Consider the following 21,793-nt stretch of genomic DNA (forward strand, 5'->3'; position numbering starts at 1 on the left):
ATATTGGTTACAGCCTAGCCAGAGAGTATAGCAGTGTTAAAGCAAATATTTTGGTTTACCTTCTAGACACAGTCTTGTGTATTATTTACAGTAAGTAAATATTAGTTGTATTCTACTACATTGCCTATGTTAATCTGATGGCTTGTGAGTAAACTACTGTACATACGGGAAGGCAAATGAGCAAGTTTACTTAAAAATATCCCAAACAGTTGAAATATAATTGTATGAATGATCATTAAGCACTTAGTTCTGACTTACCTATATTTGCCTTACTAATAAACTCAAACAAAAACAAGTAAAGATATACTTTATTATTAAACACTTACAAATCCAGGTTACTAGTGCTTAATACATGTTTGTATCTCCTTAGTAGCAGATGAACTATCTGTAGTGTGTATGTGAAATACAAGGTGTTCTGAAGTCCAGACCCTTAAACAGTTCGAATACTATTTACCATTTATTTCACCATATGTTCAAAGTGTACATCATTAACTTGTATGCAGATAGACTTGAGCACTCTGTATTCACCAAGTGTGTGTATGCAAGTTCAAGTCTTGTAATTGAAATATTAGCATAACTAAAGAAAAATAGTGAATTCTGCCTACTTATCTGGACTTTTTAAGCACCTGGCATAATAATGGGGCAGGATTAATTCTCATCTGGGAATAACTACTTTCTTTTAAGGCCTCAGGTCAGTTATCTGCATATATTCATGTTTTCTGTTCTCCTGAAGATTAGGATAGGATATCTAAGAGCCACAAATCCCTATGAATGCAGTTTAAACTGTAACACATTAAAATAGAATGAAAACATAAGCTATAGTTTTCCAGGGAAAAATAAAAGATGTCCCATATACTAACTGAATAGATTCATGACTTGCTTTCGTTAAAGCAGAGTTCTGAGCAGATACCACCCTGTAAACCCTCTCATGTGCATGTGACAAAGACATTAGAAAGAATATTATAAAGTAAGCAAGAACTTTAAAGTCGAACAAGCAGTTCACCCACACAAACATGAAAGACAGATATATCATGATTCTTGTATGAGAAAGAATTCAGACCTTATACCCTAACAGAAATGTCAGGTCACTCAGGAAGTATACTAATTTGTGGGTAATTAAGGGAATTTGGTCTGCACTAAAACTGTCTGTAATACAATCTGTAACCCATCTCCTCAGAAAAAAATATTTAAATAAAGGAAGACTATAATCAGATAATAAAATGCTTGTACAAAAAATGAAAATAAATGAATATCATAAATCAAATGGAAAACAAATATTGTTCAACAGCAATATCTGAAGTAAAATGAAATAAATATGGCCTTAGGTCTTCTGCCCCTTACCTTACCACAAAACAACAGGATCTTTCGAAAACATTAAACCACAACAGTATACGTTCCTTTCACAAAAGGCTCATAGAGGAAGAAGAAAAGATCGATAAAAACAAAACTAGAAGCGTAAAGGGATAAATACAAAATAGAAATATCAAAGTATTACATGTTACGAAGAATAAAGAACAGCAAGATCATAGTGAGTGGAATAATGTTCACATAACATGGTGCCAAAAGTCATGCAATGCAAGCTGAAAAAGCATAATACTAAGTGAAATTACAAATATGATGAGAATACAAGTAAGTAAATACAAGGGCAAGTCAATAGGTAAAGACATGAACTTTGTGCTATATCAGCTCCTGTGACCCAGTGCCATCCTTTGAACATGAACAACTGCTTTTAAAATTTGTTCCCTTCTTTATACCCACCTACGAAGTATGCATAAGTTATGTCAAGCTTGCCATTTTTCTTCCACTTCTATACATTTTGTTGGCTCATGCAGCTGTCTTCATATTGTCAATACATTGTGCAATAGATTTAGTGGTCTTCACCAATTCTGAGCATAAAATCATGAATACAATAACTTGTTCACTATGTTATTGTAGCCTCATGATCCCTTTATAGGAATCAAGGTACTCAGATGAAGTTTGTCTGTCACTATAGTATAACCTGTTTGTAGAAAAATGGTTTCTTTTTGATGGCAGAATTTTGCTTCTGTACACAATCTGAGAGCATTTACGGTTGATTAAATATGATGTATAGGTGTATGTCTGATCTATGTCAGTGGCATTTTTAGGGGATTCTATTCTTCAGTTGGGAAGCCATTGTTTGAGGAGTGTTTGGTAGTGTACTTTATCTATGGCTTGTGGTTTTTTGGTAAGGTAATCTCTGTAAGAAAGGACAAGAATATCATAGGTTGGGGAGGTGGTGGATGATCACTTACAAAGACAAAGGATTCAGAAACTGAATAGCATCTGGGAAAGCTTCATTAAAGTTGCATATTTTTTCAAGTATTTTTGCATTTCTGTGTATATGTATACAAAAGTGTTCCACATTTGTTTACTGCAACATAAGCAAACAGTGGCAATCCAAGTGGGAAAGAGTTAAGTGCTAGGGTGGAACCAAAGTTCTCACATGAAGCAACCACATACCTAGACAGTATCAATTACACAGAAAAAATGCTTGCTTTTACTTATTGACTTGCATGTCCATTAACTGCACCTTTCACAAATCATATCAGTGGTACTTATTAGGAAATACTGAGTGCACACATTTAAAATGAATTTGCAGTTACACACTGGCTAATAAAATGAAAAATAGTTTTTCAAAATATGTAAAAGTGTTTTGTTTACTTAATGAAGAAAATACTAAAAATGAAGCAAAAGTTCCTCTAGCCTGTATTTAAATTTACAGTATATTCCTTGTTAATATTATAACTTTATTTAGCCATGTTACACATTTTAATGATATTTTTACTGTAAGGTTGCATTTTAGTGTATATTTTGGGTTAACGAGACTTTTCACTTAATTAGGCATGTTTCCCATAGACTGTTCGCTTGATGTGTGACACGTTAATTGAAAGTATCTCTAGTGTTGCCGTTATATATAAGGTTCATCTTAAAAAATACTTATGGGGTATTAAAACTTTAATCATATATTTCCTTTACTAAACTCACTTTGTGTTTTTTTTTAATATCTCAATAATTCTTACTCATACCCAAGATCCAATCTCATCTGAATATACAACAATAACCTGAGATAAGTGAAGCTTCATTCACAATGAAGCTTGTAATTAGCTTAAGTAACTTATTAACTTATAAGAAGCAAAGGTTAGGTACTCCGCAACTGAAAAGACTGCTCTTCACTCAGTGGTAACAAAAATAATGACAGCAATCATGACCTAGCAGCAAAACCAAAGACCTGAAGCTCAGGATCTCCCACTCAGGCTACATCCATTAGGTAACAGAACTAGGAGCATCACACGTGTCACGCTACACGCTCATTTTGTTTAATAAGGGCAGTTTAGCAGTTGAGGATCAAGGCAGGAACGGTATTTTCAGGGTGCAGTTTTCACCCCTTAAGGCTGTAGACAAGAGACTTAATTTGGTCTCTCATGCGGTTGGCTTCTTGTCTGTCAACATAGCAGGTTCCTAGAGTAGTGCCTTTTATAGCCTGCTCAGCTGCCCGTTGTGCATACGTCATAACAAAGGCCCCACAGTCATAGCTGTTGTCTTGCTGTGTACAATTAGCATCTACTAGGGTTGCTGGTATATCCCTATCCAAATAGCTATTAATTCTTTGTACAAGGCAACGAGCATCACGAAAATTGGCACCTCTTTGGGAATCGTAATGATACCATTTGTTATCATCTCTACTATATACAAGGAGACTCCAGTGACTTCCTCCAGATGCAATAACTGATGAATTGTCATTCACAGGTAGGAAAATATTGTCCTTATATCGTGCATTAAGGGGATTAAGAAATATGGGCAATTCATTAGCATCTCCCATCTTTATCAGCTGAGTCACCTCCGGACTAATAAACAGTAGTCGAGATCTTCCACGGAAAACATCATGCTGTAGATGCTCAAACCAGAATGATATCAGGGAATCATTAAGCCAGTTTCGGCCCTCCAACAGTCTTAGATCAGATTCATGGATCAAACAATCATGATAGCTGAGGATTACTCTGTCTCCCATACTTGCAGCAGAGTTTTTATTCCAGAAACTATCACTCTGTCAGAGTTTTCTGCTCCAAACTGGTTGCAGAAACTAATTTCCTTATAAATCTTTATATGCTCTTCTCTTCACACCTTTTGAATCTGGCCATGACCATTTATTAAACTAGTGGGCAAAGTAGCAGGTGCTGCGGCACCTGAAACTGCTGTAGATTGAGAGACAGGGGTTTGTGAACCTTGCTGGTTAGCACCAGTTTCTAAAAGTTTCATACGTTTCCGAGTGTAGTGATGCCAGTGCAGAACAGTCTGATCATCAATAAATTTACAGCACTGACCATTGACAATCTCCTTTCTAAAGTTTTCGTGTTGTAATAGGTCCAGGAAGTAAAGGCACATGGGGTACCTGAAAATGAAAATTAATTCAAAATTTCAGTAATGAGGAAAGTAAACCTGATATCAAACTACATACAAGCTATGCATGAACAATATTTACCTTCACCTATTCCACAGAATGAGAGATGAGAGAAGTTCAAAATATATGCTATAATCTTTGCACAACTATTCTTGTAATGGAACAGGGCTCACAATCATACTCCTTCAATATCTTTCTACAATATTCTGAGCAATCCTTGCATCTATTTCTATTTACCATTCTAAAATATTATCTTTCTATTCTTTATTCATTCTGTTTATTTCTGTGCACCCTCTGTTCTTCATCTTTTATCATGTAGCATCTTATTACCACCTATCATCCTCTATTTCTGTATTCCTTACTCCACCCACTCCTTATACTCTAAATACTTTTCAAGAAACTGTCTTTCCAGCAAGCACTCTCTTGCTATTCCAATCCTACACATCTGTTTGACTTGCATTAACAAAAGTGGGTGGTACCCTCACCAATCAGCAGTCTTACGAACATCTGGATGCTAGAAAATTTCTTGCATCCTTTTCTCTTCATTCTCCTTTTAGATTGCCAGTACAATGCCCAAAAATTATGTCCAAAATTCAGTATCATCCTTCCTGAATGTCCAACCCCAATGTCTAAACCAATATAACCTCTCCCCATTTGTAATGCCCCATCTCCCTTTAATACTGTAGGGCCTTGCTGTTTCTACTTGTTTTCATTTTCACAGGATTTCCATCTAACACAAACAAATTGTTATTATTGGTGAGAACTTATGTATCTAAAGATATGTCATAAGACATGAGAATGAGAAATAGGAATGGGGTGCTGGATACCCTTTCCTCCAGGTTTACTTCTTTCTAAAAGCAGGAACATAAGAAGCCATGCAAAGATTCATCCTCATCTCGCCATAAATAATTAACTCCCTGCATTTGTCTTTCTTTTTCATGGTCTACATGGATGACAGTTTCATTAACTACTTATATTATCTGCTTTATGGTTCAGACCACTTACTTTAAGTGTTTTGCATAATCTGGTTCTTTCCAGTACTGCAGATACTTCAAGTAGTTGATAAATGTCGGCTCCTTGAAGTACCCACGCTGGGCCAGGACTGTGGAGAGAAATACATGTGGTTTCATTATTATTAAGGTCAGTTTTTAGTTTTAGTTTTCATTCATACATAAAAAATACACATTATAGGAATATAATAATAATAATAATAACCAATACTTCATGAAGCAACAATGAGGATAGTGGAATGTAAAATGTCAAACATTCAGACTTCTGCAACCTTTCCAACTTCAATTCATTCAACCCAATTCAAATTGAAATGCCCTTTCCTCAGACAAATCGCTCTGAGTTACATATTTTCTTTCTCTTCTATTTACTCCTAAAATCTCTATAATTTACAAAGCATACAACTCCTAAAACATTAAACAGAACATTCCCTAATCATCATAACGCATTCAATCACATACTGTTTTGTCCACCATGCTTATAAGTCTCATTCCTCTACAATTCTCAATAATTTTCATTCCCTTTTCCTTCACACGGCAGAACTATCACTGTCTTTATTCACTTATCAATCCCTTTTCCATGTTGCCACACAACAAACACTTTACTGCCACTCTTCACGATCACACTTACATTCCACTTATGCTTACAGACTTATTAGCATTAAGTCCTAATGAGTATTCATTTTAGTATTTTGAGTGCAAACGTAAAAATTATAAGTATACGCATTTTAATTACTTGCTGCTTGTACAAAGAATTTAGCAGGTGAAAATCATGTATAAGAAAGGAGTTAAAGATAAATGATCATCTGACCAAAATATTTACATAATTATAATGTATTGCTACGTCAACAGGTATATTAAAACATTGTGAAATGCAAATGTGAAGAACTCTGATGAATCAGATGGAACTTTTGAGCAACACACCTGTACTTAAGGTAAAGTTTCCTGCCTCATCAGAAAGATGAAGGCATGAAAGGTAAACCTATTTATGAACTGTATAATGAATATCAACCTATGACACTTACAAAGAAGATAGTTGGGGTTAGCCAGACATTGGACAAATTCCAGTTCTATCTGGAATCTCAAGCGTTGTGCATCCTCACTTTCACCTGTGAAGGTAAAGATATAAATGTTACCAAAAGTGTGCTATTCCTGCAAGTATTACATCATTAAAAAAAATCTTTTTCTTATTTCTCTTCATTTAATTCCATTAGATCTGGGTTACACAACCTTTATAATTCTGAAGCTGCATAAGTGGACTTTTCATGAGCTCTGGTAACAGAATTAATACATGCAATAATTTCTAGATCATATGATATCCTTTTGGAAAATCAAAAAAGAGAGGGGAGAATTTACAGCCCCCCACTCCTTTCCCTTTTAGTCGCCTTCTACGACAAGCAGGGAATACGTGGGATGTATTCTTTCTCATCTACATATATCATATTTTGGCTTCCCTGCAGCTTCTCTTTGTCCCCTTCTGGTGTTCTATGCAAAACATACTACACTCCTCTTTTCATCTTAGTCAGATATCATTACTCCTTGAGGACCTCCTAATAAAACAACTTCATCCAACATAGTGACAATTCCTTATGCTACTACAGGGTGACTTGTATTTTCCTTGGACACAACTCCTACAACTATTTTCCAATGTAACCTTTTTATGTTCTTTTTCCTGTAGATTTTTTTTTATCTTGTCAAATGCTATTGTAAATTCAAGGACAGTATCTTTCCTTGCCACAGTATACAATAATTGCTTTATTAGTACATTATAAATCCAAGATGACCTTCACTGATGTGGTTGTTACGGATCAGGTGTCTCAACGTGATCCTCTCAATCAAGGACTTTTATTACATGTGATGTCAAACTGAAAGATCTATCATGATTTGGTAAAATCCTAGATCTTCCTTTACATTCAAGTGACAAATGTGCCATTCTGTATATATCTGCTACTTGAATGTCATCTAAGACAGATCTCATTTTTTTTAATGATTTTGCTACTTTCTTTTTTTTTTTTTTTGACAATCACTGCAACTTCATTTAGTCTCAGTGCTGAGTTTTATCATAGTTCATCTACTACTGTTTCACATCACTCTCTTTGACTGCAACATCTGTGATAGTATTCTTGTCAAACTGATTAAGTGATGCATTATTTATATCTTTTTCTGTGCTTAACCCATTACCACTTCAGTTAGTTATCCTTACCAATCCGGTGAATCTCATATTTTTCAAATTGTACTCATATTTTCCAAGTATGAAATATGTATTTAATCTTACAGTTTCAAAGAATTAATATGACAAAGAAAATAATTAGAAGCATATTTCATTTATTACTATCTCATAATATGTAGAAGCTCTGTAGTCATGTCAGCACATGTTAAACAGTAGAAGTTCTGTAGTCATGTCAGCACATGTTAAACAGTGTGAGAATAAGGCCTGAGTGTCAAATGAGTTGCCATTATTCCTGTTTTATCATCTATTACACCCACATCAAAAAAAAAGTAATTACTGATTATCAATGTATGAATCTATACAATTCATTATAATTTCTTGTGGCATCTACCTAGTTCAGCTATCTTGGGGGTACTGAGAAACAGACAGTCCCTATGTACCAACAAGTACCTAAAATGTGATTCTGCTAGAAGGCAGAACAAGAGAGAGTACCCATTTACCTACAACTGGATTTTGTAATGAGGCAGAGCCAGCATGTAGCACTCACATTATATATACTGTACTACATGTTTTACACTATGATTATCTCATTTTGCTATTAGATATATTCCTTAAAAAGGAGAAAGATATATTCACTTCCTTTTGTTCAATTTTGAAACCATTACCCTGTAGTTATAATCATGTTAGATATGGGAATATCCTCCTATTTCCTCCACAAACTCCACATAATCATAACAAACCCTGCTTACCAAAAGCTTGGAGTGATGTGCTGGGAGTGATGTACAAGTGCCATAATTTTTTGTCTTGTGAGCAGGTATTTCATATCTAAAGAGATTTTATTTACCTAAGTATGGGGTATGGCATACATAATTGAGGTGGCTCAATCTCCAACCCTCTTATCAACTAGCTTGACATCAAAAGCCTTCCATCTCATTAATTCTCCAGGCACCACCTCTCTTCAACTTTCCAAACATCACAATGTTGCTATTCTCTATTTTATAAATACAATTTTGGCCATTGTTCTCATGAGCTCTACATGTGTCCCTACCCCCAAGGTTTGGATCTGTGGTACACATTTGGCTGCTGCTTTCCACAAGTTCTCTCCAGAGGCTGGCCGTTATGATACCTCCGTCCTGTGAACAGGTAAGCTGCGGAATTTTCTTCCTTCTTTGTCCTTCCCTCTTCATATAACCCTCCTTCCTTTAGAATTTTCTTTCTTTTTCTTCAAGATGGTCTTGATTGGACATGTTTTAACTATGCCATGTCAGTGACAAAACAACTGGGATACTGAACCTACAATTTTTTAACAAACCAATCCCAAAGAGTAACAGTTACCTATATGTGATCTAACCCGCACTGGGATTAATCCAATTTTGTACAATTAACTATCAGCATATGGGAAGAGTTAATAAATAATTGACCCAACATACCAATCTACCAATATTGTAATCTGAGCACATTACGGGTGCTGTCTCTCAATAGTCATACTAAAGACTTTCACAAAGTATGTATGAATGATAGCATTCTTTCCCCACAACGGCCTACTGGAATTATCCTAATGGTTGAGCATTTGTGAAAGACAATATCATCCATGCTGTCTTCTGTCTTAGCCTGTTAAGTTGTTAGATTTATCTGGCCAAGTTTTCTTTAGTTATTCTTTAAAATGAATTATAACAGTATTATTGCTACTGGATGTTAGTTTCTTAGAAATACTTAGCCCCTCCTTTGCATAAAGGAGATACTTTATTAGTTCTTCAACTTGCCAAGATAATACAAGCAACAAACCTCTTTCTTTGAACTACACCTAACCTCTTTATTTGAACTATGTTGAAAATCTTTATACCCAAACAATAGAGCTCTAGGAGTCTGGTTCTGAAGCAGAAAACTCATGCATGTTATATGATGTCTCTAAGTCATGTACAGCAAAATTCATTTCTGATGTTAGATGTTAGGGGGAGTACTGAAGATGGAGAACTCAAAAGGATTCTGGATCCTGAGGGCATTTGTTAGCTCACTAAACAATACCTCATAGTATTTTCAAAACTTTGAAAGCTATTGACTGTTATCCATCCACTGTATGCAGTAAAAGACTTTCTCTTTTCAAAGGCAAACAAATATCTAGAATTATTTTCTACAACAAAAAGTATACAACAAAGTAACTGCCAATAAATGCAGGTTTGTCCTTATTTTTAAGTTACATTATCATCTCTGATGCAATACATGCTGAAACTCTGCATTCAAACTCACTTACAAGGTCCTTTTTTTTATTGGAATAGATGTTAAATACTGTACTAACCAAACATAAGATGTAAATCCTTTCAAATAATATAGGACAACTTCTTATGACACACATATGGTTAAGTTCAGAAAATCACTGCAATGAAGGCAGACAGGTATACTGTACAATGTAAACTGCATGCAATGCCAAGTTTAGATAAAGATGGCATCATGTACAGTACTTAAAACTTACAATCAATACACAACTTGTGAAACGTCAACCATGCTCGATAAGTTTACAATAAACACCTGCATGAAAAGCGCATTAAATGACGAGCCATTTTAGGCAATATTATAAAGCTCATTTCATTTAACTTGATGTAGATGTACAAAATAATTTTTGCAAATTAAATAGGCTTTCTGCACAGTTAACAAAAAGTGTATTAATACATTTTCCATGCTTTGCATTTTGCAACAAATGACAAAAAAAAATGTTACTTCTCCTGGGTGTTGTCATGTACTGGTATGTCTGCTTTCCTTATTGGTAATAACTTTACACAAGATAGGAAAGCCATTAAGTGCAGCTGGAGGGATGATTGAATTTTGCTTAATGAAGGTACCAAATAATTATGGATTCCTATCCTAAGTGAGCTGTTAAACTGAAGACTTATTGGGGTTGTTATCAAAGTAGATCTAAATACTGAATAAAGTGGCATTTCAGTGCATTACAATTGTTAGCTAGAGAATGGATTCAAGTGAATGAGACCATTTTTTTGTCTGCTCCTAGAGCTATCTCGCTAATGCAGGAAATTGCAAACAAGTATGAAAAAAAATATATTTCAAAAATGCAAGTCAATGACCATGGCATGAGAAAGGGATTCTATGATATATGAGAGCCTCTGTAAAACAAGAAAGCAGGAATAGCAACCATACCAGATCATTTGTAGTAACTGCTTATTTTTTCAAATGCCATAAAATTCAAAGATAACAATACTGTTTTGTTGATGATACCTAATCCAACCTCTTATACATATAAAAAATTAAATTTTTATAAAGTACATTATACCTTCTTACAATAATGCTTATGAAAAAATCAGTGGTTGTTTACATAAGACTGTCTTCTACAGCCAAATAACTTTTATATGCAAATTAAGGTAAAAAAAAAAATGTTCTTTTCAAAACAAAAATAAAAAATCTATATTAAAGACCCAATAAGAATCTCCTTAAAATATATAAAAGCTTTGTTTAAGTGCAAAATCTATAATTCCCTGTATATTTTCTTTACATCCTAATCTACAATGGGATTCCATTCTAATTTTTTTTTCCTATATATCTATCAGTAACATCTTATAACATCTTCAGTAATTTCTTCTTTAAATTTTTTGGGAAGAAAAGTGCAAAAACCATGAGTCCTGAAGCCTTCCAGTAAATAAACTGGTTCGAGAATTCATAATTAATCCTAAGGAAAATTTCAGTTAAATAAACATAAGCAGAGGGTACCTGTATCTTGAACACAAGGTATGCAAAACGTATTTCCTAAAGGGGTAGAAAAAGTGCCCAATCTTCATGAATTCCGTATGAAACCTTAAATATTTAATCTAACTTGATCAACATGAAATAGAAAATATTGTCTAACCTAATTACTCAAACCATAGAACATGTCATGTTATGTATTTAAGAAAACAAACTGAAGGCAAACACAATTTAAGATCACAATAACAAAATAGCATCCTCTGTCCTTCAACTAAACATCTGTGTTCTGACTTTATTGCATCAGTTTCTTGTTAAAAAAAAAAGAATAACCACTTATACATTATTGATTAGCCAAAAAACTATTTAGAAGCACAGCCAATCACTGAACTTATTCTTGTCCTGCTCTTCAGTTCTCTTGTCAATTGATGAGAATGGGTGCACTGACTCAAGAACCCACAACAACACTTACCTACCGTACCTCTTCCGCATTCACACATACAGCTCAACACCATTGCCTATTTAAATATTACCCTGCAAATGAAAACCAGGACTAAGTGTAATTAGCTCAAAATTGCCCATACCTAATTTAGCTACAGTTAAAATTATCTTAAATGTGGCATATCAACAAAAGATATACAGTAATATCCTTTCTGGAAGCCTCCAAGGCAGTTCAAAGAAAAAAATCATAACTAACAATTAAACCATTCTCTTTAATCATTTATCAAAGTTAGCTGATATGAATATGCCCATTTCCTTAAATATGGCCACTTGGTTGAAATATCTGAACCTTTAATGTTGTGGATTCTATATTTTTGAAAGCAAACGTAACAACAAACTGATTTTCAAACTAGTGTTGCACAAAACAAACTAGAATGTGGATTCAAAAGCAGCAGCATGCAGAGCAGTCTCATGTTAACTTATTGGAATACAGCAGAGCTCATTAAGTTTCTGAAGTTATAAGAGTAATGGATGCATTACAGATAACCTTCCCAAAGCTTACACTTTCATTTACATGAGTGGAGTGCACCATGCTTGGATGGTAAACCATAAATTCAGTGGTGTTCAAAATACCAATACCTATGTGGAGACTGAATATATTAACAGTCCAGTCTAGATAAATTTACATGATAAAATAGACAAGATGATCATTCTAAGGATTTTGATTAACTGGTTCTCTATATTAAAGAGAAAATGATCAGGACAAATGCTACTGTTTAAAATCCTGATAAGAGTAATGTATGTCTGGATGCATTTCAAGTATGAAAAACCTTACAAATCAACAGATAACATTCTTATTTCTATTTTGTGTACAACAAACATAACCTAGATTCTGATATTTATCATTGAAACTAAGATAAAACGTGCTAAACATTAAATTCTTACTTTAAAAAGAATTATTAAATAACATCTACCTAAAAGCACAACACACTTATCTAAGTCTGTTCTTACTTCCTACCTATACATTCTTATATTTATTATAGCTATTCTTTGATTAATGCTCAGTGTTTATTCTTTTTCAAAACCAGGGAAAAAGCACAGAGTGCTATCAGGGAATCATTAAGCCAGCTTCGGCCCCCAACAACCTTAATATATCAAAATATATTTGTTCAACACGATGATGATGCAAATGGCATAAAATGTCAAGAAACGATATAGCAAAAGAACATGTGCTTCCTAGCAGCAAACTTAATTAATACTGGTATATTTCTACTACCATATTGGCTACGATGTAAAATTAGATGAAGGTTTCTGGATATTCTATTAATTTTTTATACATGTTTTCCCTAAACTGAATTAATTACTCCCACAATTTCCTTGATAAATATAACAATACGATCAACTATTGTAATCTTAAATATAACAATGTTAAAATTCATGCTCTGCATATGTTTTTATATTCTCTATTTACTACACTTGCACTACAAAATAAAATCAGTCAATAACTTAACCTAAGAGAGATGAGGAAATTAACTAAGTATCTAGCATAAAAACATTTATAGAGAAAAAAGAAAATGACCCATGAAAAATTTGTAATGAAAAATAATTTCTCGACAGTTCAGGACAACAAACTCTTAAATTATACCCTTTAAAACTGTTCTTTGGCGCACTCCACCCAACAAATAGCAGTGTAACATTAATCACTGACTTTAGCCTTAAAAGATATAAATAAACTCCTTGACCATTTAAGGGAATATTACATCTCCCAAGTTACGTTACATACCTCTCAAATTAAGGCTCTAATATTGATGACTGTAAGTCAACCTCACCTTTCCATTATAAAGTCTACGCTCCACAAATATGAAATTAAAGCCTAACCTCAAGCTTGTAGGCTGTAACAGAATTCGTACTTAAAGAGGGAATCTTCGGCAACCCACCTTCACTGACTCCATGGTAAGAGTATGACGATTTTCTGCTCATTCTAGGCATTGGAGCGAGTTAAAAGGGTTAGTCTACACCACTAAAGAGTCAGCAGGCACACTGTTCAAGGGTGTAATGCAGTACCACTGGGTGAGAGAGGCTGGTCCGTCTTGCACCTCCCTGTTCAAGGCTCGCGTAAACAACTTACCCCTGCCGGCCATGAATCCACACTTACTCTCTTCTAGACTTACATGCTCAATTTTGTCACATATAATCCTAATTTCCCATAACAATCACTTTTAATACTAAGGGAAACAATGAAGCAACGTTATCGTTACGGTAATACGGAAGATTACAAGTTCTCTGCGGTAAAATTAGACATTCTTGCTCTTGCTATTGGTTTTCTTACCTGACGCTGCTGCATGGCTGAGGAAGGAGTATCGAATTCTCCTCTTATTATGGAAGAATGTTTACATTACCAATTATGGGAACTGGATTCTATTGAGATATTGCCACTACCTTTCCCAAACAAGAGATCAGATATGGCCAATGGTGTGTATAATTACAACATAATCACTCCCACACAAATCTGAGGTCGTTTCCACCTAAACTTTTGATGGTATTAGAGAAGTAAACTTTTACAACGAGTAAATAAACCTTTCAAGAAGCCACGTAAAGTCAGTGTCTCAGTCGCCGGCCTTCCATACAAACAGCTCTTCAACTCGGTCTTTCCTCTTCTTTCAAGAATGTAATCCTTGCTCAATAAATATGACGTATATGAGTAGCTCAGGGAAAATGAAAGGTTGATTAATATCAAAGTAAGTGGTCCACATGTATAAGGGTTAAGAATTTAAGAGAACCTCACCTAACTTCTACAAACAGCTGCGATATATACTCTATTTTCGACGTTATATGAAAAATGAATCGCTGGTTCCTTGTTTGTTTTTGTTCATAATGTTTACATGAAAATTTTGATCGCTATGACGTACGTGTTCGCTTCGTCCCAGCGAACGTACTGTTACTAGCGAACGTTTTTCACCATGGAGCATGACAGAACGCCATAAACATTAGTATAGTTTGATTCTAGTATCTAGAAGATAGGGAATATCTTAGTTACAATGAAATGCTAGGTGAGGTCACCATTTCTAAGATTTCTATGTTTTAAACACGTTTACTTTGTATAACCCTAAGATTTTCACTGATCAAAGCTTGCCCTATTTATACCTTCTCAGTCGCAAACACTTGGCGTGAGACACGAAGCTGCATTTCTGCCTCTCCCTCGGTTAGTGTAGCCCACTTTACACATATCAATAAATTACAAAATTTTTCTTTTATTCAAAGGTGCCGGAACCGACATGTAATTATAACGAGACTCTCTCCTTAAGATCATTCAATAAAGTTCTTTGATCGCCAAGAAATCAACTGGGAACTTACGATTTCTGTTTTGGAACTTACTTTTAATGAAATTGTTTACATGGTAACCATGGAGACACAACCTTTACGTTGAGCGCCAGATTGAAAACTTAAGCCCCAGCCAGCCAGATGGCGCTGGTTATCAATGCATTTATACTTTGCATCAAAACAACCCTCGGTGTTAAGAGTTGACAACAAATTTACAGATCTTGTGTTGTACGACAGGAAGCTCAAACCTGAGTGGACGAAAGCATGCCCATTCATTGTACCAGTACCAGTGATTGGGTACAACGTGTGTAAGTAATCATTTACTAAAGTTCCACGGGAAAGTAGTAGAGCTTAGACAACAAACTTTGGTTTGTTTATGTTTACCGAAAACATACTAGGGGAAATTCTTAAAATGAATTAAACTTTTGTCATGATGGATCTTATGATAAACACTTGTAGCCATATAACAGTATGCATTTGATTGATTCTATTGTTTTTCATTGTGACTTTGAGGGTAATGAAGATTGGTTAGAATTCTTTTATGAAATAGCTAGTTTACCATAACATGAGGGAGAATACCAGCTTTTAATAAGTGGTCGACAAATCTCACACTTATCTAAATCGCCCTTTGTCCTCTCCTCGAGCTCTCTGTGCTGTATAGTGATTAATGATGATAATGATATTATTATTATTATTATTATTATTATTATTATTATTATTATAATTATCATTATTGTTAGTAGTTGTAGTAGTATTAATGAAATTAAGATTGTTTTAGTTTGCCATGTAAATTAGTTTTCTGTGAGAATGATATGAAACCGTTTTCTGTTATTATTTAGTGCAAACTTTTAAAGATTATTGCTCATGTTTAAATACTTTATATTTATATGTATAGTGCAGGCTTTAGCTGAATTTCCGGCTGCAGAATATCATTTTGCTCTACTAAACGTTAATTGATAACAAATTCACACGAGATCTTGCAACAATGATTAGCCAAAACTAGTGAATTCTTGCTTTCACTTCAATGGCCCAATACGTAGCGAGAGTGTATGTAATCTTAGAACTATGTTAAACACCGAAAGAAAATGTTAAAGATTATTCGCTTGATGGTTATATCTAAAGGTTGACGGCCTTGAGCTGGGCCTACCGTTCTTTAGGTCTAAGCCCATTTAACCAACAAACAAACCTTTCGTCTCTTAAGCAGGATAGTGGTAAAGGTAAATTTGGTTTGGTTAGGTTAGGTTTTCGCATGGCAGGACTGGCGTAATATATACGAGCTCTCGCTAATGGGGAGATCGCACATGAATTTGATATTACCGATCTCCAGCTGTGGAAAAGATGCCCTATGATTGGAAGTTTACCTTCGGCATTTCCGTTATTGAGCAATGATAGAAATTTAGTATGTGAGACAAATGGCGTCTTAGGTACGCTATCAAAATCATCAATGACACCCTAACGTGTGTTCTGCACGGCATTTGTACAAAATGTTAGCGGTCTGGGCCATTTTAATCTAGATAAGATGAATTGGACATACCACACAAGGGGCCATTTCAGATGTCCTAAAGGCTGTTGAACAAGAAGAAATGCCCATAACCCAGAGTACAGAAAACGTCGAACATAGTGGACAGGGAAGTGCAGATGATAGGTCTAGGCAACAGCCTCAGATCATGCTGACTGATGTAGTGGGACAGGAACCTGGGGACACTGGAATGAGGTGTCCAGGGCACTGACTGAAGCTGTAGGTACATTAGTTTGTGCCGTTAGAGAATTTCAGATGAGTGTAGAGCATCCAGGATCGGTGCTTATTTGCGAAAAGGGAGATTATTAAGAAAACCAGAGGCAGAGAGGTGGTCGATGAACCAAATGTATTAGAAGTTGCTGCCCATACTATTCCTCGCCCTGCTTACATTAACTCTCACCCCACCCACACTCATCCTTACCCCGCCCACACTTACCCTTACCCCGCCCACACTAATCCTTGCCTCACCCACACTAACCCTCACCCCACCCACACATACCCTCGCCTTGCCCACACTGACCCTCGCCGCACCCACACAGATTCTCGCCCCACTAACATTAACTCTCGCCCTACAACCACAATAGCTTCATCCCTCAAACCCAAAGCCCCTGCCAATTTTCTCCGCGTACCTCCCTATATAGGAGTTACTTCTGAATCTATTGTCCATTCCTTTGCCATCTTATTTTACATGTACAGGTCTTATTTTGAGAAGCACATTTGCCTAAGATATGTGCTGGTTGGATGTCCCGTGTCTTTGACGAATTAGAGTTTTGTTGTCAATAATGTTTGGTATATTCCGTCTTATATTGTTTGGGATACAGGAGTTGACTGTGTCTTCAGTTTTAAGTCTTCTGTTTTCTCGTAGCAGACTTTGACCAGTACTCTGTTCTGCAGCAGTAGATTCGGTCAACTGTCTGTCCTGCTGCTGAAGACTTCATCATCTCACTATTGCTCTCAGGAGACCTGGGCATCTCTCTGCGGTACCTCTTTATATCTGATCTCTGCTAGCTCCCACTCCTCCCACATTAGCTAGGGGCCAGTATCGGCATGACGAGAGTTTGTGGGAAGCAGTGTGGATATTGTTAGAGTCAGAGAGAAACAGTCTCGCCTCCCAAGAGGTTTTGGAGTAGGTGTGGCGAGGGTCAGTTAGTTGGTTAGTGTTTGGGCGTAGCGGGGGTTTATGAAGAACAGTAGCAGCTACAGGAGGAGGAGGAAGAGAGGAGGAGGAGGAGTTGAGGGTTCGGTCGTTCTTATAAGGTGAGAGGAATGCAGGATACAGTGTCCCCGAGGGTCCTCTCTGTCTTGTACTAGGTTACGCCTCCTGAGCGTCTCCATACTTTCCCCCCTAGGAACAAAAACTTCGCCGAACTATGACAGCGTGGGCTCAGCACGTCGTAGGTACAGCGAGGTGCACTGTGTACCGTGGCACCATGGGCTCAGCACGTCGTAGGTACAGCGAGGTGCATTGTGTACCGTGGCACCATGGGCTCAGCACGTCGTAGGTACAGCGAGTGCATTGTGTACCGTGGCACTGTGGGCTCAGCACGTCGTAGGTACAGCGAGGTGCATTGTGTACCGTGGCACCATGGGCTCAGCACGTCGTAGGTACAGCGAGTGCATTGTGTACCGTGGCACTGTGGGCTCAGCACGTCGTAGGTACAGCGAGGTACGTTGTGTACCGTGGCACTGTAGGCTCAGCACGTCGTAGGTACAGCGAGGTGCACTGTGTACCGTGGCACTGTGGGCTCAGCACGTCGTAGGTACAGCGAGGTGCATTGTGTACCGTGGCACTGTAGGCTCAGCACGTCGTAGGTACAGCGAGGTACGTTGTGTACCGTGGCACTGTGGGCTCAGCACGTCGTAGGTACAGCGAGGTGCATTGTGTACCGTGGCACTGTGGGCTCAGGACGTCGTAGGTACAGCGAGGTACGTTGTGTACCGTGGGCTCCGAGACGTCGTAGGGTACAGAGAGGTGCGCTGTGTGCCGTAGCTGTGTGAAGGACCAGGTGGCTGGGAACGCCTTGAATTCTTGTGGGAGTGGCGGGCGGTTCCCGTACATGATTTAAGAGATGTGTTTTTTATTCTCTCTCCAGCTCGATTAAAATGACCAGCAGACATGGACGTGAAGGTGCGCTCGCCGCCTCCTAGCCTTACTCTCAAACTCAAGTCTTTATTGACTCAGTTTAATGGCCGGTTGCTAAGAAAACAAGGAGAAAAAAAAAGGTATATATAGATATTTCTTGTACACCTGTTCAGTTAAATGGTCGTCTGAGCGCATGGTAATCGTGCTTAATTGGCAGAAGTGTCGGCATGCATGACAGAGTTGGGTCGAGCCCGGAGTGAGTATCGTCGACGCTCGGTAGTGGGTGCACGGCTGGGCGGGGTGCTTCCACTGCATGCCGGACCCACCCTCCCCACACCCACGAGATATCAAGTAGGGACCGGGGATAACAGGTGTGGCTTAGACATGCATGGCTGGCCAGCCTCTCATGTGCCTGTGTGGTGTGAGGGTGTTGAGATGTGTCAAGGACTGGAGGAGGAGGAGGAGGAGGAGGAGATGGTCAGCCGGGGATGTTGTGGTGTGTCAAGGACTTGTCAGCCAGGGAGCGGGACGCCTCGTTGCTTAGGATTAATAGGACGAGCCACAGGGCAGGGGCAGGACCCGGGCATGGCGGATGAGCTGGTCGTTTACCTCCCACCTGTTGTGCAACAGACGGGGACGACAGGTCGGAATAGGTGGGTAACGACTCCTCGTACGTCGCCTCCATCGGTACGACGCGTCGCCGCCCTGTACTACGACTAGTCGCTCTTGCTATCCCTTTAAAACGACGCCCTTCCCTCTCCTCTGGTACGACCAGGTGCTCTCACTGGTACGACCCGCCGTCCCCTCTGTTACGACAAGCCATTCACACGACAGAGACTGATCCCAGTAATCCTTGAATAGATTACATTGTGTATTCTGTCGGTTCTTCAGCCTGGGCACCGGCATACCAAACGTACTGCAATTAATCGAACTTATATATAAACACGACACGAAGAGGCAGTTTGCAGGGCTTGAACTGGATCGATCATCGGCAGGTCCAAGCGTTCCTCAATGGCAGGGTGGGAACTGGGTTAAACTGAACACATTTTCCTGTTGTCTCTTTCTTATTTCGTTTTCGTGTCGTTCTCCTTTTCATGGTCATATCCCCCCCCCCCCCTCTCTCTCTCTCTCTCTCTCTCTCTCTCTCTCTCTCTCTCTCTCTCTCTCTCTCTCTCTCTCTCTCTCTCTCTCTCTCTCTCATGCTGTCTTGCCTTTTCTGATTCAAAGGCGCGACTTATAAATCTCACGGCACTGGGTTCGTATCCTGGAGATGGCATTTGGCTTAAACCCAACTAAGCTGATCGTTCTCTCCTTTAGGATGGTCGAGTAATGGGTGCCTGGCTCAAGAGAAGGGAGGGGGCGCCCCTTAATATGGAACTCCCTCTCCATACAGTACAAATAGGCAATTACACACACACACACACACACACACACACACACACACACACACACACACACACACACACACAATACCTGATAAGGTGAGAAGCTGCTTAAGCCAGAGATATCACGGATATAGGGAACGTGCAATCATTCCTGATTATGTTTGCACATGATACTGAGGTCACGAGGGAAGTGAGGAGAACGGCATCAGCTTACAAAGGAACCTCGACACAGTCCAAAGTTGCTGAACCTCACCCCCCGAGTGAATGCTGAGGACTGAAGATGGGACTCAGTGAAAGAAAGCCTTAGTGCGAATATCGTCCAACAGGAAATAAACCAGGGCAAGAATGAGTTGTTATTGACGATGAAAAGGAAAATATTTTTTTTCCCAAAGTGGAAAAAAGAAACCGGAAAGCAATGAAAAAAAAAAAAAAGAATGAACGGAAGATATTTAGAAGATCGTAGAAGGTGATGTATGAGAGGTAGGAAGATGGGCTGGCCACGACGTTGCCCCATAATGAGTCAAACGTTTTTTCGATCACTCGTTACGGTTGGGTGGTCGGGCTGTTAGGCCCATCAGCCACTATGGTCATTAAGGCCATCACTGTCAAGCTACATCCGACAAGCGAAAGATCTTTAACGCCTTCTGTGGATGTTTAGGACAACTCCCAGACCACACACACTCTCTCTAGGTGCACCAGGGATTATATTCCCGTCTACTGAGATATCTGTTAATCTTTGTTGTTATACATAATCATTATAGCTTTCGATACGCCTAATGTATTTTTTCCGGTATATGTTTGTATATGTGTGGCACGTGTGTGCAGTTTATATAAATTTTGATGAGTATACTGAAGCTCTTGTGTACATGGGTGTTCTAGATATCACACTGCTCTTCATAAGGTTCACACTGAGGTCTTCCCCGCAAGTTTCCGTCAACAGAGGGCCCAGCTGCGGAGGTCTTCCGTTCTGTGTGCACCTCGCCAGTAGTGCACTGGGCCGCCAGGTGGCGTCCGCTGGACGGCAGGGTAGAGCGGGTGTAGATGGGGTTGACTTGGGCAGTGCGGAATGCTGGCGGACCCCGGGTGTACTACGTGCAGGTTACATGTGGGGTACAGAGCTGCTCGGCGCCGGGACGGGGCTATGCATTTGGTGTCGATCCCGCGATGACGCAAATTCCACCTTAGGGCAGATTCCGTGTTGGTACACCTTTCATCTTGGTGCAGACCCTCGGCTGGGGCAGACTGGTGCACCTCTCATCCTGGCTGGGCGTAGCGCAGACGGGGGGATATCCATATAGGCACCAACACAAGTTCCCTGCTGATTGCAGAGTCTATACTAGGGCGGATCGAATGCTAAAGGCAAACTCCATATTGGCTGGAGAGACGGTAATTTGTGGTGTACTCCTGTGGTGGCGCTTAACGTCACGTTGGTCGGACCTCAGACTAATTTGGTCTAATCTTAACGCACCCACCTCCATCCCTCTCTCATGGAGATACCCCTATTAGTAGGGAGGAGCCATGATGTCTCATGGTATGAACTTCGGTTTGCCGTAGATTCTGTTGTGGGGGTGATCTGCTGCGAGGACAGATCCCTTGTTAGGGCACGTCCCGTGTAGCTGAGGATCTGTCTGTTGTCGAGCAGTTGATAAATGATGTACCAGACACACAGATGTGTAAGGAACAGACATCTGACGACAGATAGCAACACCCTGATACAAGAGACACACAAATAAGATGTCAAACAGACAAATCAGATGTCG

The 21,793-nt window shown here is 38.5% G+C and overlaps 3 protein-coding genes across 7 annotated transcripts in view; 1 reads left to right on the top strand and 2 right to left on the bottom strand.

Annotated features, from left to right (window-relative positions):
- Positions 1 to 293: 293 nt before the first annotated feature.
- Positions 294 to 4,030, bottom strand: LOC139760811 (sentrin-specific protease 8-like). The gene has a single exon (XM_071684450.1). The coding sequence runs from the start codon at positions 4,028 to 4,030 to the stop codon at positions 3,401 to 3,403; it is 630 nt and encodes a 209-aa protein (XP_071540551.1). The 3' UTR covers positions 294 to 3,400.
- Positions 2,959 to 13,882, bottom strand: MED31 (mediator complex subunit 31). Of its 3 annotated transcripts, XM_071684453.1 has the most exons (5): positions 13,663 to 13,877; positions 11,757 to 11,818; positions 6,453 to 6,536; positions 5,426 to 5,522; positions 2,959 to 4,411 (listed from the first exon to the last, which is right to left on the bottom strand). In XM_071684453.1, the coding sequence occupies exons 2-5, from the start codon at positions 11,797 to 11,799 to the stop codon at positions 4,138 to 4,140; spliced, it is 498 nt and encodes a 165-aa protein (XP_071540554.1). In that variant the 5' UTR covers positions 11,800 to 11,818; positions 13,663 to 13,877; the 3' UTR covers positions 2,959 to 4,137. The 3 variants fall into 3 exon arrangements, with proteins under 3 accessions (XP_071540554.1, XP_071540553.1, XP_071540555.1); XM_071684452.1 differs by lacking the exon at positions 11,757 to 11,818 and having other exon boundaries at positions 13,663 to 13,882; XM_071684454.1 differs by lacking the exon at positions 11,757 to 11,818 and having other exon boundaries at positions 13,854 to 13,881.
- LOC139760810 (venom allergen 5-like) overlaps positions 8,724 to 21,793 on the top strand; it is a 155,225-nt gene continuing 142,155 nt past the window's right edge. For 2 of the 3 annotated variants that reach the window (XM_071684444.1, XM_071684449.1), the window contains exon 1: positions 15,208 to 15,354. The gene's annotated coding sequence lies outside the window, so the exon portion shown is untranslated. Of the gene's footprint in view, positions 8,741 to 15,207; positions 15,355 to 21,793 lie in introns of those variants that run through there. The other variant, XM_071684445.1, reaches the window with a different exon arrangement.

Source organism: Panulirus ornatus, chromosome 38 (genome assembly GCF_036320965.1).
Source record: "Panulirus ornatus isolate Po-2019 chromosome 38, ASM3632096v1, whole genome shotgun sequence".
Classification (NCBI taxonomy): Eukaryota; Metazoa; Arthropoda; class Malacostraca; order Decapoda; family Palinuridae; genus Panulirus; species Panulirus ornatus.

Bases quoted from the DNA above. Each gene is read 5' to 3' on its own strand.
- LOC139760811 (XM_071684450.1), bottom strand. From the start codon at position 4,030: ATGGGAGACAGAGTAATCCTCAGCTATCATGATTGTTTGATCCATGAA.
- MED31 (XM_071684452.1), bottom strand. From the start codon at position 13,714: ATGCCTAGAATGAGCAGAAAATCGTCATACTCTTACCATGGAGTCAGT. The intron at 6,537-13,662 runs GTGGGTTGCCGA...TTACCTTCACAG, and splicing joins TTACCATGGAGTCAGTGAAG to GTGAAAGTGAGGATGCACAA. The intron at 5,523-6,452 runs GTAAGTGTCATA...TTCTCTCCACAG, and splicing joins TAACCCCAACTATCTTCTTT to TCCTGGCCCAGCGTGGGTAC.